The sequence below is a fragment of the Symphodus melops genome, assembly GCF_947650265.1.
Source record: "Symphodus melops genome assembly, chromosome: 13".
Classification (NCBI taxonomy): domain Eukaryota; kingdom Metazoa; phylum Chordata; class Actinopteri; order Labriformes; family Labridae; genus Symphodus; species Symphodus melops.
This window is the reverse complement of record NC_136703.1, coordinates 25,931,568-25,948,174: the sequence shown is the minus strand read 5'-3', so window position 1 is coordinate 25,948,174 and position 16,607 is coordinate 25,931,568. Positions and strand designations below refer to the sequence as shown.

Sequence of the window (16,607 nt, the reverse complement as noted above, 5' to 3'; positions counted from 1 at the left end):
GATGAAGAAGTTGAAAAAATATTATTGCTTCAGGTCTCACCTTCACATCAGACTGATTCTTCTTCTGTTGCTCCCCCAGGCCCTCTGCAGACAAAATCAACCAATCAGCAGCCTCAGAGCTGCAGTTCCTCTATCCTCCACCAGGTGCCACTGTAATCAAATTAGGGTGGGGGCTACCTGAGATTGACAGGCTGCTACCAGACTCACCTGCCTGCTGCAGCGCCTCCTGCAGGCTCCTCTGAGTCTCTCTGAGCTGCTGCAGCAACCCTGCAGACTCTGCTGCAGCGGGTCTCTGTGCCGCACACACACACACAGCAGCACACAGAAACCAACACACACCATGACCCGCCGCAACACACTCACATACACACTGACCAGCTCCTACACTAACACACACGCACACACACACACACAGTGAGCGACAACACACAACAGGAAGTAAAAGGAAACATGAGTGTGTATGACATTAGCTTTTTAGTGTGTGTGTGTGTGTGTGTGTGTGTGTGTGTGTGTGTGTGTTAAATACTGACCATGTGTGTGTGTTCTGGATGATCAGAGTTGATCACATACTGATAGATTTTCCTCTCGAGGTAGAAATTTAGACACACCAGACTCAACAGGGCCAACCTACACACACACACACACACACACACACACACACACACAACACACACACACACACACACACACACACACACACACAGTTAAAAAGCGAGCATGTCTGTCTCCAGTGAGGGAGAAGCTGGAGTCCTGCTGGCTGTGTTGTTGTCAGAGCTGTGTTTACATGGCTCCTCCCCTTGTGTATAAAAGCTGTTTGAGTCAAGAAGAAGAAGAACATACTCACTGATTATTTGATGAAGAGTTTTTACATCATTCTGTGTCAGTTTACATGAAGCTACAAGCTAACGAAAGAGCGCTAACATTAGCATGCTAACATTAGCTAACAATGCAGGGCTTAGGCCAAGCCTTATGATTATCTGCAGTTTGCGTTTAATAAGATTTTAATGGTGCCTATTAATCACCTTTATTTTGCATTTACAAACTGTTTTTGTTTGTCTTTTATTTTGTATTTTTAGTCTAATGCCCCGTTTTTTTTCTTCTTCCATTGCTCTGAATGAGGAGCGTCTTACCTGGCTGTCGGTAGAGGTGGGAGGAGTTACCTGGCTCTGGAGGAGCGCTGGGTGGAGGTGATTAGAAAGGAGGCGCAGAGGGCAGCAGCGTTGTAGCAGCAGGAGCTCAGACTGTGAGCCTCCATCAGCAGGAAAACTCTGTAGAAAGGTCACTCTGTTAAAGAGCTCTGACAGCGCCACCCTGCTGCTCCTGGAGGCACTGCTGAGCTCGGAGAACACGGCCCGCAGACCTGCACAGAGAGACAGAGAGGGGAGACAGAAGAACTCACCCTGAGGCTCTCAGGTTCTCCCCCTGTGTAGCATCGATCACCACACCTGATGTTTTTTATTGGTCCGAGTTGTTTTTACCCTGGGTAGAGTCTTTCAGGGTGACTCTCAGCTCCTCCCCATTGGTCAGGATCTCCTGCTGTGCCTGTAAGGCAGCACTCTGGGCATCGATGAGTTCTGAAGCCATCTGCCTTGTGGACTGAAGCTGCTCTGCAACACCTGCTGAACTCTCTGTTAACCTGGAAGAAGTGCTAGTGTGTACTCAGTGTTACCTGAACAGGTGTGTGTCCTGTATGGAGGAGTTTCATCTGTGCATTACCTGATAATGTGTTTGTTACCTTGTAACACCTTGTACAGGTGTATGTTCATCGTACATGTATATAACATGTACTGGTGTTTCACCCACACAGATGTGTTACCTGTACAGGTATGTCACCTGTGCAGGTATGTTACCTGTACAGATGTGTTACCTGTACAGGTATGTCACCTGTGCAGGTATGTTACTTGTACAAATGTGCTACCTGTGCAGGTGTGTTTCCTGTGCAGGTGTGTTACCTGTGCAGGTGTGTTACCTGTACAGATGTGTTACCTGTACAGGTGTGTTTCCTGTGCAGGTGTGTTACATGTACAGGTGTGTTACATGTACAGGTGTGTTACCTGTGCAGGTGTGTTACCCGTGCAGGTATGTTACCTGTACAGATGTGTTACCTGTACATGGTGCTCTCAGCTCGACTCTGCCAGGCTTCAGACTGTAGGAAGTGACACATGGAGTGTGTGTGTGTGAAGAACTCAGTGAAGGCGTTAAAGGCCACATCGTCCATCACACCTGTACACCTGCTGACCTCTGACCCCTCAGGGCATGATGGGAGAGCTCTACCTGAGCTGAGGGAGAGATGAAGAGTGAACATTTAATAACAGGTGAGATCTTTGTTTATTTAATGTCAGGTGTGTAAGAGCAGAGAGAGAGAAAGTTTCAGGTAACAGTGGGTATCAAATTAATTTTAATAAGTTTACAAATAAATAAAAAATCTAATAAATTTACAAAGTTTAGTTAAAGGTTTACAGATAACCTGATATCAGAATTTTAAACTTCTATACAATTCTCGTGGAAATCTAACAGTACTGACACCCAGACAGTTCACCTGCTCTGGTCTTAATCGAGCAGGTGCAATAAAGTCACGAGCCCACCGGATCTGCTTGTTTTACCTGCTCAGGTGACACAGCGTGAAACTCAGCGCGATTCGACTCTGGCTCTCCGACGTCAGGTCCCTGCACCGCGTGTCCAGGTGGTCCAGAGCGCGCGCCCAGCACTCTCCATACCTGGGTTGGGCTGCCATGCTCCGCACGCGCCGCAGCTCCATTCGCCCGCGCTCAGAGTCCGGAGCGGACCCGGAGGAGGGCGCGAGGAGCAGCACGAGCACGACGAACACCTGAGCCGCCATGTCCACTGGGGCACGCAGCGAATCAAACGGCAGGATATTCACCTGGTCAGGGGTCACCCAGGGTTCACTCGTGTTTGTGACCGTTCACTTCAAAATCTGATATTAAATTATTTTTGTTATCTTAAGAGAGAAATAATTCACATAAAGACGAGGTTAAAAGATTACATTTGATTTTCTTAAAAAGTTCATCTTTGTGTTTTTATCCTCGAGTCTCCAGAACAGCAACAGGTTCATCCAGCAGGGGGCAGCAGAGCATCATGGGATGTGTAGTTTCTTAATGGGTGGCATGACGTGAATTTAGATTCCTTTGAAACTCTTTTAAGGAGATTTTCGGATCAAATGTGGAAAAAGCAAAGACGTGTTTTAATTCAGCTCTGACCAGCAGGTGAAGCAGCCACCTGAACTCTTAAAGGAACAGTGTTCCAAAATAAACCTGCACAGAGAACATCAACAGATCTCAGGGGAGAAAGTCTGTCGCCATTCTGAGCGCCTAAAAGTTACCAAGAAACTAGAGAGAGGCCACGCCCTGTCCTGACCACACCCTGTCCTGACCACACCCCGTCCTGACCATAGACTGTCCTGACCACACCCCGTCCTGACCACACCCCATCCTGACCATAGACTGTCCTGACCACACCCCGTCCTGACCATAGACTGTCCTGACCACACCCCGTCCTGACCACACTCCGTCCTGACCACACCCCATCCTGACCACACCCCGTCCTGACCACACCCTGTCCTGACCACACCCCATCCTGACCACGCCCTGTCCTGACGGCACCTCAAACGGCTCATCCCGCGATCAGGGGCGTTTGCTCATTTTTGACCAATTAGAAAAATTCCATCTTGTGATTGGTTCAATCATGTTTCAGTAGGTAATAACTGCTGCATCCATCTGCTCCTCAGACGATCCCAGTTTCAGCGCGGTCACGTGTTTTCAGTTTGGAAAATCAGAACGTTGTCACGACAACAACGAATGGCGTGGACGCTAGGAAGAACAAGGCATGTAAAATGTTGATGCATCTTAATATGAACCAAAACATCCCCCCCCCCCCCCATGATGTCAGACACGTAAATCCTTCCAGAGTTTCCAAGTTGATGTTCCAACTTGAGCATTTTGCAACCCAAGCGATGTATCCGATGCCATATGAATGTGGGGAATGTCACAACGCGGCCGTTAGATAATCTTAAAATATGAGGGAACCTGAGTGTTATCTAAGGTTAGATTGTAACCTCTAAAAGTGTGTGTGTGTGTGTGTGTGTGTGCGTGTTTGAGGACAGTCAGACAAGCAGACGAGCACATCAGGGGACAACAAACGCTTTTAGTTAGAAAGAAAAATAAGAAAACAGGTAAAAACTAGTTTTGTCTACAGCGACAGTGTATTGGAGTTTCCACTGATTCCAACCAGAGTAAAAGCAGAATATTCATCCTCAATATTAGCAACTATGAAGTCACCACACACATCACTACTAAGTCTAGAAACACAACATGGCTTGGCTGACATGGTGGCTTCTGGCAAGACGCACAATATTATAGGCACTAAACTCTGGAACATGCAATATGGTGGCTGGTTACTGGGTTTGTGCGGGGCGAGTCCTGCGGAGTCACAGAGGGCCGTTTGATTTCTGCAGCTGCACCACGCAGCAGCATGCTAACAGGTTAGCTGCTCTGAGCAGACCGGGCGGTAGGCGGAGCTCCACGTACGCAGAGAGGATTTTTCAGCCTGAAGGTGCAGAATGGACTACATCACCTGTATGACATCACACCAGGTGGGAGGAGTTTAAAGAACGAGGCACATTTATTTCATCCAGCATGAACACATTCACTTATTGGATTATTTCTGGTCTAGTAAACTCATTTAAGCGATGACGCAGCCAAAGTGCTGGAGCCAAAGAGCCGAGAAGTTTTTTTGACTGACAGAGAGATTAACATTCAAACAGAGTCTGAAGGTTCAGAGTGGAGGCTAACGAAGGAGCTAACAGGAACTCATAGAGGACCTGACGGACGCAAACACGAGAGCTAACACACGAGCTAACAAGAGGTGCTACCACAGGAGCTAATAGAAGAGCTAAACTAAAACAGACCTAAAGGTCCCATATTCTTCTGTTTTTTTCCGGCTGTGTTGTTCATGATTAAGACATCTATTTGCAGAAATTCAAAGTCCGCGGAAACGTGTCCTCCTGTTAGCGTTAGCTTCATTTAACGCTCAGTCTCTAGCCCACCCCCGAAAAGAAATTTGCCAGTGTGACGTCACTGATCAGCCCACTGGCTCGGTGTAGCAAGACAAAGCTCGCGCTGCACACCCATGTGACATCCGTGCTGAACGACTGACCAATTACAACAGAGCGTAACGGCCGGCCAATCAGATCAGACTTGGCATACGTGGGAAAGCGGCAGGACATGAAAAACAGACACTTTTTTCTGAACATTGGCGATTGTGACATAAATTAGATGAAGCTCAAAAAGGACAGAATGTGGGACCTTTAAGACGTATTAACTAAATTAAACCAATTACAATAAATGTTGAAGCTAAACTGAAAGTGTTGCATGACATAACCCTCGTGTGTATTTGTACTCAAACGTCGGCGTTGGCTGCCGTCTTGACGTGCTCTGATTTTGGACTATCTTCCAACAAGTTGAGATCTTGTTTAGCTGATCGTTGCCAGACTCCATAAATCAGGTTCATGGCAGCTCCTTTAAAAGCTCAGAGTTAGTCCGGACTGTTTCTCCTTCACGCTCTCAAATCTGAACCCACAGGCTCATGATCAGTTTTCTGCTCAGTGTTTCTGCTTCCAGCACATTTGACTCCACATGGAACCGAACCAGACAACCATCGGGGTTCTGTGTCCATACGCGTCGCCGACAGCTGAACCCCGGCGAGGTCGACCTCTGCGTACGTGCATCTCCGTTTTGAAGGGCCTACAGAGTGTCCGAGCGACATGCAGGCGGTTGATTGTACAAACTGGAGGAGTGCAAACTGTTCCAGACATTCAACACAAAGACACGATTAAAGAAAACAAACTAAAATGACAAACTAAAAATAAAGCTACTGTAAAAGTGGGTTTGGTTTGATTTTAAAAGCGCTTTTTTTTTTTTTTTTTTTTTTTAAACAACCAAAACAAACAGATTCAATGAAGGCCGATGTGGAAGAATCTCTGCCGTGGAAGAACTCTCTGCGTCTGAAGCATTCGAAGAGCCAACAAGCATAGGCGATGATTTATCCTCAAACAGAAGCCGAGCGAACACTGTACGACTTCAGCCGCAATCCTCCAGTGGAGCGACTTTTTTATTTTTATTTTTTAGGGTTGGGCCGAATTTTCCAGCACGATTACGTGTCGTGAGCCGTGCCGTGTACATGGGGGGGGGCAAGTAGGTCTATCACAGCCCAATCAGATTCTCCTGACCGAACCTCCACCAGGACTGTCACACGCTCGTACAGTGAACGCCGGGATTCAGATTCTGAGAAGACTTTTAAAGAACACCTTGAGCTGTTTGAACGCTTCGAGGAACTGCTTAAAAAAACTCAAGCGTTAGATCTGTGTAGAGTCGATTCATGCTCGTACATCAGAATGGCTACCTCTGAGGGGGGGTAATGTGGTAGAGGATGGAAAACTTTATAGACCCCCCCCTCCTTTTTTTCCTGTTATGGGTATAGACTGGAAAAGTGATGATGTATTTTTGAAGGTCGACCCGGAAGTAGCTTCGCCATGGATTCTAACAAGAATTCGCCTATGGGATTTTTGCATTGGATTTTGGATCATAGCAGAAAATAATCTCTGTGTCAAACACACGTTTCTGATGCTGTTCAGTTCAGCGGGATAATCTTTACAGATGAACATCATCTATACGAAGTTTGAAGAGTTAATGCAGCCGAGAGAAGTGAAAAGCTAACGTTATGCTACAAGCTAACTACATCGCGGCCACGACTGTTATACTTCATCGAGCTAATCAGCAGTTTTGACAAGCTAGCTAAACCGTAGCTTAATAAGTTGTTTATTAACCTAATATTTACAAGAGCTCTGAAAAACATGACGAGAGGCTGTAAGGAGGATTAGTGGGAGAGTTCCCGGCGTGACGACGTAAAGAGAAATAAACAGACGTAAACAATCACAGTCTATGGTTTCAACACGGCGGAGTTTTGTTTACTTTTATCACACGGGAAGTGACGATTCTTTCAAACAATTAACGGACTGCAGTGTTTAGCTCCAGCTTTTCGGGTCGGTATTCTTGGCACCCCAACGGAAGGGTCCCAAAAAGTCGGACGGTACGGATCGGTTATTTGGAATCTTTGGCGATGGAAACGCCATAATATGCACGCCGTATCCAGACGAAACGAGCCGAACCGCTCGGAGGAAACTTTAGCCGCTTGTTACCAAACGCAGTTTTAAGTACGCATAAAAACTTTAAAATTCCCAAGTGGGGGTCTTAGCGCACGTAGTTTAGCTCGTGTTCACCACAGACCTTATTTCAGGCGTCTAACCACAAACCCATTCAAAATCCACATTGACTTTTAGAGGTTAGAACACATGGCGGTAAGATGCTAACTCACTCCCGGGTATCAGGACTCATTCCAGTCTATAATGAAACCATGGGGTGGACAAACTGAAGGATTTCTAAGAAACCAGTTTAAGGTGCAAACCGCCGCCTCACATCCCCTCTGAGGCTTTCAGTTAAGTTCTAGTTTCAGTAAGGAACCGTCAGTTTCAGTAAGGAACCGTCAGTTTCAGTAAGGAACCGTCAGTTTCAGTAAGGAACCGTCAGTTTCAGTAAGGAACCGTCAGTTTCAGTAAGGGACCGTCAGTCGAGAGCAGAGTATTAAATAAGGGACCGTCAGTCAGCAGCACGACGATAATAAGGGACCGTCAGTCAATAATATCAGAGTTTAAAGCTGTAACAGAGACAAAACAATAAACTATCAAAATACAAATAAAAAGGAGGTTATATTCCGGAAGCAACGTTTCGTTCAGAGTAATGTGTTGTTAAGCATTGGTTTTTAGTTCCAAACTACCCCCCCCTCCCTACGGAGACTAGCGGGACACAACAGCTGCCTTTTGATTATATATATACACACACACTTTGTTTATCGGTTTTCCTTTTGTTTGTTTTCCTAGAAAAAAGACAAAACTCCGTTCTCTTCTTCACCAGCAGTCCCTTCAGTGCTCGTTGATCCTCCAGAACTTTGCGGTCTTCAATCGGACAGTGGAGACGCTCTGTGAACTGATCCTGTCTGAAAACACTGTGAAGTCATTGACACAGTCCAGTCACGCTCCCATCCACCCGACTCTGAAACTGCTGACTCAGTCCATCAGTCAGCTGATCAGTGAACTGATTAGTCAGCTGATCACTGGCCGCACTGATCAGCTGACTCGTTCGCTGACCACAGTCCGTGATTCAACGGTTTCCTCCCGGCTGGGGCAGGGGACGGCAGACTGGGGGACAATGTCTCTGAGCTCCCTCCCCTCGCCTGCAGCCTCTGGTTCTGCTCGGAGCCGAGGTCTACCCTCAGCCCCTGGGACCAGACCAGCCCCGGCTACTACTGGAGATCCAGGAGGTATGGACCTTGAGGTACTGTTTGACCCCCTTCCACCTCCAACGACCTCTCTGCCTTCTGACGCCACCACCGGCTCCCTCCTCTCCTCGGTCCTGACGCCTTCTGAGGAGACTTCTCGACTCTGCAGCAAGCTCCCTCTTGCTGGCCGTGTGGTGCTCAGATCTTGGGGTTGCTCACTCTGGTTCTGCAGAACAGGGACCAGGTTGGTCCTGGTTAGGCTGGAAGATGACCGTTGGGATGAAATGTGTTGCACAGCCGGTCTGGTGAGCTGAGAGGGTTGGGGACGTGAGTGTATCTGAATCCGTTGAAAGAGTGGTTGTGCTTGGGACTGGGACTGGGACTGGGGCTGGGGCTGGGGTGGTCTTGGCTGAGAGGATGACTGTCTGGGTTGTGGTCTGTGTTGAGTCTGGGGTTGATGTTGAGGGTTTCTTGTCTGCTGTTGCGGCAGCACCTGATGCCTGGGCTGCAGGTTTGGTTGAAGCTGGGCGGGGGTTCTGGGCTGCAATTGAGATTGGACTTGAGCTGAAACTCTGGTTAGGGATTGAGTCTGCGATTGTGTCCTGGCTTGAAGTTGAATTGGAAGTTGGGTCCTGGACTGGGGTTGAAGCTGAATTTGGGTAAGTGTCCTGGATTGGGGTTGAGGCTGTAGCTGGGTCCTGGGTTGGGTCTGAGTCTGAACTTGGGTAGGGATTCTGGAGTGGGTCTGACTGGGAAGTTGGGCTCTGGATTGGGGTTGATTCCGAAGTTGGGTCCTGGGTTGGGTTTGAGTTTGAAGTTGGCTAGGGGTCCTGGACTGGGACTGAGGCTGAAGTGACTGCCGGGTCTCGGGTTGAGATTGTTTGGGCTGGGGCTGGGATGGGTGCCTGTGCTGGGTCTGGGATTGCAGTGCTGTTGGGAACTGGGTTCGCAAATGTGGATGCCTTGTTTGGGTTGAATGGACATGCAGAATCGACGGGGACTGAGGGGGGCGGGGCTGAGACGGAGCATGCTGAGCCTGAAGCTGGGTGTGGTGCTGAGCTGAGGAGTGGACTGTCTTTGACTGGGCTTTTGGAGGGGAAGCCTGGTGCTGACTCTGGGTTTGGGATGGGGGAAGCTGGGGACTTGGCTGGGGTTGAACTTGCCTCGTAGGAGAGGGCTGGGGTGCAGGGTACCGAGCCTGGGCTGGAGGTTGTGTGGGCAACTGGTCCTGGGAATGCTGCAGGGTATGGAGCTGGGGCGGGTGGCGCGGTGACGGGGGAGGATGTCGGGGTTCCGGTGGGGGCTGAGTGTCCGACTTCGACTTCGGTCTGGGATGAGCTTGCTGAGAGTGCTGGGGGTTGAGTTGAGGCACAGCCTGGGGCTCAGCTTCAGGCCTGGACTGGTTGGAGGATTCTGGGGTTGCAGGGGCTGGAGGAAGAGGAGGCTGATCCTCTGAGGAGGCAGAGGAATGTTGGTGGCGATGATGATGATGGTGATGGTGGTGTTTGTGAGGCGTCCTCTCCTTCCTTTTGTGTCTTTTTGACGGACTAATGCTACTGCTGCTGCTGCTACTCCTTCCTCCTCCGTCTCCTCGACTGTCACCCACATCTTCATCTGCTTCCTCTCCTCTTCCTCCATCTGCTTCTGATGTTCCCGTTTTCTCCCTGTGCTTCCTGCCTCTGTGCATCTTCTGTCCGTGCGATTGGCCTTCATCTGAAGCAGTGGGCTGCTTCTGCGTATGCGACTGGCTCTTCTCTGAGGAGGCGGGTTTAGTCTCTGAGGTAGGGACTCCCTCCCCTTTAGCTCCCTCCCCCCCTGAAGCGCCCATCCTTTCAGTCTCGGCTTGTGAAACACTGGGAGTCTGGACACTCTCCCTCTCCTCTACTGTCTCTCGTGTTTTACGTTTTTTGATTGGCAGGGCTGTTTCTTGGACAACAGCTTTGGTGGAAGACTCCTTGGCGGCTCTACGTTTTGCCTCAGCAGCTAAAATGGCTGCTGCGGTGTAGCTCCCAGCGAGAGAGCTACCAGAGGTGGTTGCTGAGGAGGTGGACGCTGTGGCAACTGTTGACGCTGATGCCGACGTTGGTTTTCTGCCCCGTTTCTTGGGGGCAGTCTGCGGGGGCGCTGGAAGTTCCTGTTCTGATTTCCTCTTTCTGCCAGGACGGGACTTGGGCACGAGTGCAGGAGACGCCACCTACAGGGGAATTATCACATCAATCAGAGTAGTTAGCGTCAACGATGTTTCTCATGTTTGTCAATACCCTAAAAACAATCCTGCGACCGAGACAATCAGCCGCCGCTGTTCTGCCTCTCTGACACCAGGAGCTACATCGTGTTTGCAGACGCACTCAGACTGGCGCCCAAATCTGATCAGAAGCCGATCAAACTGACTGACGGTCCACATTACAAATCACGGGTGATCGAAACGAGTGTTTCTATGGTAACAGGTTAAGCCCAGCAAAAACACAACAGCCAACAGGACGACAGAGAAGCGTGTTTATCGTGTGTCCGTCCACAGGCGTGTTTTACTCCTGTTGTTTTCTTCCACTTAAAGAAGCTGAGACCAGGATGTATTAACACGCGTGGACTTTACGTCCGGCTTGCTGGATCGACGTTGTCGTCGTTATTGTCGATGGTGTCGCGTTGCAAGTGATGCAGAAGTGACCGAGACGTTCAGGTTGAGTCGGATCTGGAGTAATCACATTTGAAACCACCTCCGTGTGAGGTTTAAATCACATTTGGAAGAATCAGATCTCGTTTGGCTTTTTGTGTCCAGACTGGAAAAAAGAACAATAAATACAATCTGGATGAGCTAAAAGTCTGATTTGGAGGTTCAGTGTGAACACGGCCTTAATGTCACAGCGTAGGGATAATGCTGACACTACGGGCACCAACTAAAGCTTCACTTGCTACCTGCCCACTTTCAAACTTTCACTTTCACGCCCAGATAAAATATCTGAAACGGTTGACAGGCTCACCTAAGATGATGCTCAAATTCTTCACATTTATTTTGACAGTCTGATAAAACATGTGCTGTTAATATATATATATATATATATATATATATATATATATAGTACCTATAACAGATGTGTATTTCTGTAATAGGCATCAAATTGTGGAATTCTTTAAATAATGATTTGAAGAGCTGTGTTCAAATATTTTAGTTTCCAAAAAAATGTACCAGGAGGAAGTTTTTTTCCCCTCATCCGGCTGGAAGTGAAGTCAAAGACTCTAAATTGTCAGAATTGTTTTACGTTGCCACGAATTTATCGCCAAGTCGTGAATGGAAAGACCATCAAGACGTCTCCTGTTTTTTTTTTTTTTTTTTTAAGTAAGGGGCAGACTTATTCTTCTCTGAACATTTATGGATTGTGAATACTTAATATGTGTTGACGTGTTCGGAAACAAATAAAATAAATAAATGAAATAAAGCACCAGACCTCCAAACGGGAGCTTTTAAGTAGGACGCAGCCTAATGTTGCCCCTTTCTGCCGGACACTAGTGAGGCAGTCTCCGTACTTCCTGACACTATCAGCTCGTTTTGGCTGAATCCAGAGGTTTCACTAAATCTGTCACTTTGCTTCCGGCTTCTTTGGGAAGTTGTTGACGTGTTTATTTTTTCTTCTTCTCTGCAGGCTGAATGATCGTACCTTTGAGGCAGTGGAGGTAGTGCCGGTCGAGGACTCTGCCTTGCTGAAAGGCATCTTGACCAGCAGTTTGCCTGGAGTTTTCTCAACAACGCGTTTCATGGCCACGCCCTCCGTGGCGTGCCGCATCTTCCCGCTGCCTACGTACACAAAAAGAAAAAGCTTTTTTTAAAAATTACAACAAAAACACGAGCTCAACTAAATGTTGAGTTTAATTTTGTGACTTCAGGCGAAGAGTCGTGTAAGAACCTGAGTACCTTTGGGTCGCCCCCGGCCTCGACCTGACGGCTTCACAACCTTTGGTTTTTTTGGAGGGCGTTTCTCGCGGCGAGAGGGGCTTCCACGTCCAGTGACGGTGAAATCAAAGTCATTGGGGTCAGTAGTCGTGTCACCAACCTTCTGGAAGTAAGCGATGAGTTCCACCTTGGACCGGAAAGCCTTTCCCTCCGAGCTGAACAGCAAAATAAAAACAACAATTTAACGCCGCGACAGTGAAAACCGGAAGAAGCTTCGGCGGTGGGCGTGGCTTACTTGATCAGGTAAACATCAAACTTCCCCGCCGAGCGTCCAGACTTCCTCTGTTTGAGTTTGCGGGTCCAGCCTTCAGGCAGGGAGGGGTCATCATAGAGCGGCCCGCGGTCCCGGATGATGGAGCGCCGCTGCCTGGGAGAACCCGCTGACTCACTGCTAGCCGCCACCTCTGACCCCGCCTCCTCTGAGGGTCCAGCCTGAGGCTCAGACACCTGCAGGACGAACACATCAGTGTGAGTTTTATTCATATTTTAGTTCGATAGGTGATGAAAGTCAGCACACCTGTTGGAGACAACCGTCTTTACCTGCGTCTGTGGCTCCGCCCCCACGTGTGGCTGCGGTGTGGCCGTGGATTCAGTCCCTCTGTCGGCATGGCGGCGCTCACGGCGACCTTTCTTGGTCTTACTGTGGGATCTGGCGGGGGGCTGAGGGTCAGCAGGTCCCTCCCCCTCTTGACCCTCCTCCCTGAGAAAAAGGATGACATCATGCCTATCAACATGGCAACACTGATGACATCATCTGTGGCGTGGGGCGACACCGGTTCACGGTCAGAGGGAAGCAGGTACGGAGCTGCTCGGCGTCTAACACACAACTTTATTTGTTTTTCGAAACAGACACGTGCGGTCTAACGGGCCTTTCACATCGGGCGCCGCGTGCAGCAGTCAAACCCTGCGGCGCTCTGTGACGTCACCTCCGCACGTCCAATTGGAGGGAAAAACCAGATCACAACAAACGATGTCCCGCCTTGCTGCGCTTTAGTTTAAAGACTGACCGGAACATCAGAAAAGACGGCTCTGAATTTGTGAAGGCGTGTCCGAGAGTTTGGGCGGCGTGAACCAGGAGGCGTGTGACGCGGTCGTCTGGACGAGTCTGAACTGTCCCCCATCCCGTCGTGGACTTCATGAACACACACCCTTCTCCTCTGCACAGCGAGAAAGTAAGGAGGAAAGATGTGCTCGCTGTATTTGCATGTGACACGTGAAAGGCGACTGGCGTGGAGCGATAACGCCGCTCAGGGCCGTGGTGGACGAACCCTCCAATGACACACCTGAGCGTCCTGCGTTTAGGCGGGACTACAGCTCTGCTTCCTGTATGGAACCCAAATGTAACAGTTAGTTTATCAGAGTCAGCTTTTACCGACACTGATGATGACCCTGAACGCACCAACTGTTAGTGATTGGTGGATTTTTTTTTTGTTTCGCAGGTTAAAAAGTCTTTTCAAAGTCATCAGCAGGTTGACTTGTTGTCGGACAATCAGAGAAACTGAGCTGCAGACACAAACAGCTGATCCTCACTAAACACTTTTCTACCTGTTTTAAAAGTTCAATGTAAATAAATGATTTTGAGCTCAGCCTGTTTCCTGCTCAGTGCTTGGGTTTATTCCAGCCTGCCTCTCTCAGCTGCCTGGCTCAGCGGTACTGAGGCAGCTAATCAGAACAACAATCTGTTCTGCACACTGTTGTGAGTGTGTGTGTGTGTGTGTGTGTGTGTGTGTGTGTGTGTGTGTGTGTGTGTGTGTGTGGGGTGGGGGGGGGGGCATATAACGGTGTGTGTGTGTGTGTGTGTAGGGGGTAAACCCGGGTTACTGAGCAGCAGATAAAAACACACTTGGTGTTTGCTAACAGCTAACAGCTTTGAGCTAGCAGCCCGTGTGACGGAGGAAGGCGGACACAGCGCGGGCGGGTGACCGGGACTGACGCGCTCAGAGACGGACACACCGTCCTGACTTCCCGGGAGAGGTGTCGATATGAGCGCGGCCCCGCGGTGCTCTGAGAGCGGATTAAAGCTCGGACTGTCCCCGCTCCACTCCGGCTACAGCAGCTAAAGTACATACTTAGCAGTAAGTTGGTGACGTATTCCCGCTAACCCCGCTCCGCGGAGACAGGCCGGGGTAAAAACCAACGCACTTTTTACTTCAATAAAACACACGACAGAAAACGGTCGGAGGCGGCGGCGGCGGCGGCTCTGTACGGAGGATAACATGTAAAAAATCCCACTTACAGTCTCTCCTCTCCGCTCTCCACGGCGGCCATTTTTATTTAAATAAATAATTTTATATTTAAAAAAAAGCCTCCAAACATCTCTGCTCCCTTCTGCTGCACCCCGCCCCCTTCGACTTCATTTCCATCCGCCGTCACTGAACAAAGACCGCGAGAACTGCGCGAGAACTGCGCAACAACACAGGGTGGTGGTGTGGTGTAATCCCGCGAGATTTGAACTCATGACGTTCAGGACAAATGTGTGTTTAAAGAAAAAGAGGAAACAAAAGCTTTCATTGAGCATTTATTAAACAAATGGTTATGATACGTCACACATGTGTTCTGAAGCAAACATACTAATAATATAAAAATATATAATATATATATATAAAAAAAAATATATAATATATATATATAAAAATATAAAGTGCTTTAAAAGCTGCCCTAAATTAACCAATATCATTTTTTTATGTTTCTATTGTAGTTAATACATCCATGTGTAAAAGCTCTTTTACACAAATAATATTTATAATGCTAAAATATTAATATTATTGTTATCCATGACTTTTTAAAATTCATTATAAAACAGTTTTAGTAGTTGAAAGTTCTGCTTGATTAATTTCAGACTTCTCTGAGACGCCCAGTGGGTATAAAACAGTTTGATTATTGGTTTCATAAAACAACCAGACAATGAGCCCAAGCATACTTTAAAGCTGTGTAGAGAGAATCTGACGAAGACAAAAGGAATCTAGAGGACTGGAACTGATGGAGCAGCCAAATAAATAAGAATAACATTTTTAGTTTTTATAAGATTTCTTAAATATTTTTGTTTTCTCATTTTACGACAGGTGGTCCAATGCATTTGTTAAGCACTGATATTCAGAGTTGCTGCTTGTCAACAGGCAAGGCAGGCAACTCCTTGGGGCCCAAGGCCAGTAGGGGGCCCCCCAACTGCTGACAAACCTTAAACCACACCTTTGCCTCAAAATGTACAAATTTTGCAATGACAGCAGGAAACCTGCTGAGTGTTGTGTCTATTATTGCTGTGAAAATAAAAATGGAGGGGCCCCCAATGAATGTTTGCCTTGGGCCCCAACAGACCCTAGAAGCTCCCCTGGTGATATTTATAATGTGTGTAATAATTTACTTTTTTTTTGTTGTTGCAGGAGCTGGGAATTGAAACCTCTTACTCTACCAACTGAGCCACAGCCCCCCCCCCCCCTCCCCTCCATCCACCTGCAGGAAACCTGTGAAGCTGCCAAAAGATGGTTACAATGAAAACGGTAAGTGTTACCTGTGATAACGATGACGTCACGCAAAAGACAGTCAATAAACCGTCATAAAAATCAGAAGCACACACTCTTCCACACACGGGCCACTCAGTAAACCCCGGAGTTGCACAAGTCAAAGAGCAAACTAGGTTTACAGCTCAAACAAGGAAATGACTCACCTCAGACAGGTTTCCAAAAAAAAATCCCCAACAGTCAATTTAAGAGTAAATCAGTCAATCACAAACAGTGACGTGAAATACACAGGAGGATTAGAGAGTTGTAAATATAGACCATCCTGCTCGAAAGTGATGAAATCATAATGTTGTTAATTAAGTCGCAAACGTGCAGCATCTTGTACTTTATTAAGGTTTAACAAATAATAAAAGGTGTAACTGTCTCTGTACATAAACTATCGACTCTTTACACAGATAACAAACACAAATAAACAAAAAAACAAAAACCTGCGATAGTTCTGTTGGATCTTTACTTCTGCAGAAATTAAACTTCACATGCTTTTAGCACATCATCATCTTAAAATATCAGGACCCTGATCAGATAGGCCACTAAAAGAAACCATGTTTTACTAACTGTGACTCTTCCGAAGACAGAAGCTCAGTGACTCGGAGGAAGTTCTGTGTGCAGAGGAAAAGTTCTGCTGTCGTCATTTTCACTCAGGCTGGCCTCAAATTTGTTAATTTACAACTTTAATCTCGAAGTTTTTGATTTTTTTTCTTTCTGTAACGTGGCCATGCATAGTCCTCTGTCACACATGATCTGTGTCATACATGATCTCTGTCACACATGATCTGTGTCATACATGATCTCTG

The 16,607-nt window shown here is 47.7% G+C and overlaps 2 protein-coding genes across 2 annotated transcripts; both read right to left on the bottom strand.

Moving 5' to 3' along the window:
* Positions 1 to 29: 29 nt before the first annotated feature.
* LOC306833634 (uncharacterized protein) lies at positions 30 to 3,107 on the bottom strand. The gene is made up of 7 exons (XM_079359029.1): positions 2,604 to 3,107; positions 2,106 to 2,279; positions 1,479 to 1,636; positions 1,161 to 1,360; positions 531 to 627; positions 208 to 381; positions 30 to 84 (listed from the first exon to the last, which is right to left on the bottom strand). Exons 1-5 carry the CDS (start codon positions 2,837 to 2,839, stop codon positions 553 to 555), a joined length of 843 nt encoding a protein of 280 aa, XP_079215155.1. The 5' UTR covers positions 2,840 to 3,107; the 3' UTR covers positions 30 to 84; positions 208 to 381; positions 531 to 552.
* Positions 3,108 to 4,141: 1,034 nt separating this feature from the next.
* Positions 4,142 to 14,679, bottom strand: mecp2 (methyl CpG binding protein 2). Its single transcript, XM_079358636.1, has 6 exons — positions 14,532 to 14,679; positions 12,836 to 12,995; positions 12,531 to 12,742; positions 12,257 to 12,450; positions 12,003 to 12,139; positions 4,142 to 10,543 (listed from the first exon to the last, which is right to left on the bottom strand). The coding sequence occupies exons 1-6, from the start codon at positions 14,561 to 14,563 to the stop codon at positions 8,198 to 8,200; spliced, it is 3,081 nt and encodes a 1,026-aa protein (XP_079214762.1). The 5' UTR covers positions 14,564 to 14,679; the 3' UTR covers positions 4,142 to 8,197.
* Between the last annotated feature and the right edge of the window lie 1,928 nt (positions 14,680 to 16,607).

Excerpts from the sequence above, each read along its gene's own strand:
- mecp2 (XM_079358636.1), bottom strand. The coding sequence starts at position 14,563 with ATGGCCGCCGTGGAGAGCGGAGAGGAGAGACT. Across the intron at positions 12,451-12,530 it reads TTTGATGTTTACCTGATCAA|CTCGGAGGGAAAGGCTTTCC; the intron begins GTAAGCCACGCC and ends TTTGCTGTTCAG. Across the intron at positions 12,140-12,256 it reads AGGCCGGGGGCGACCCAAAG|GCAGCGGGAAGATGCGGCAC; the intron begins GTACTCAGGTTC and ends TTGTGTACGTAG.
- LOC306833634 (XM_079359029.1), bottom strand. The coding sequence starts at position 2,839 with ATGGCGGCTCAGGTGTTCGTCGTGCTCGTGCTGCTCCTCGCGCCCTCC. Across the intron at positions 2,280-2,603 it reads ACGCTGTGTCACCTGAGCAG|CTCAGGTAGAGCTCTCCCAT; the intron begins GTAAAACAAGCA and ends TCTCTCCCTCAG. Across the intron at positions 628-1,160 it reads CAGCGCTCCTCCAGAGCCAG|GTTGGCCCTGTTGAGTCTGG; the intron begins GTAACTCCTCCC and ends GTGTGTGTGTAG.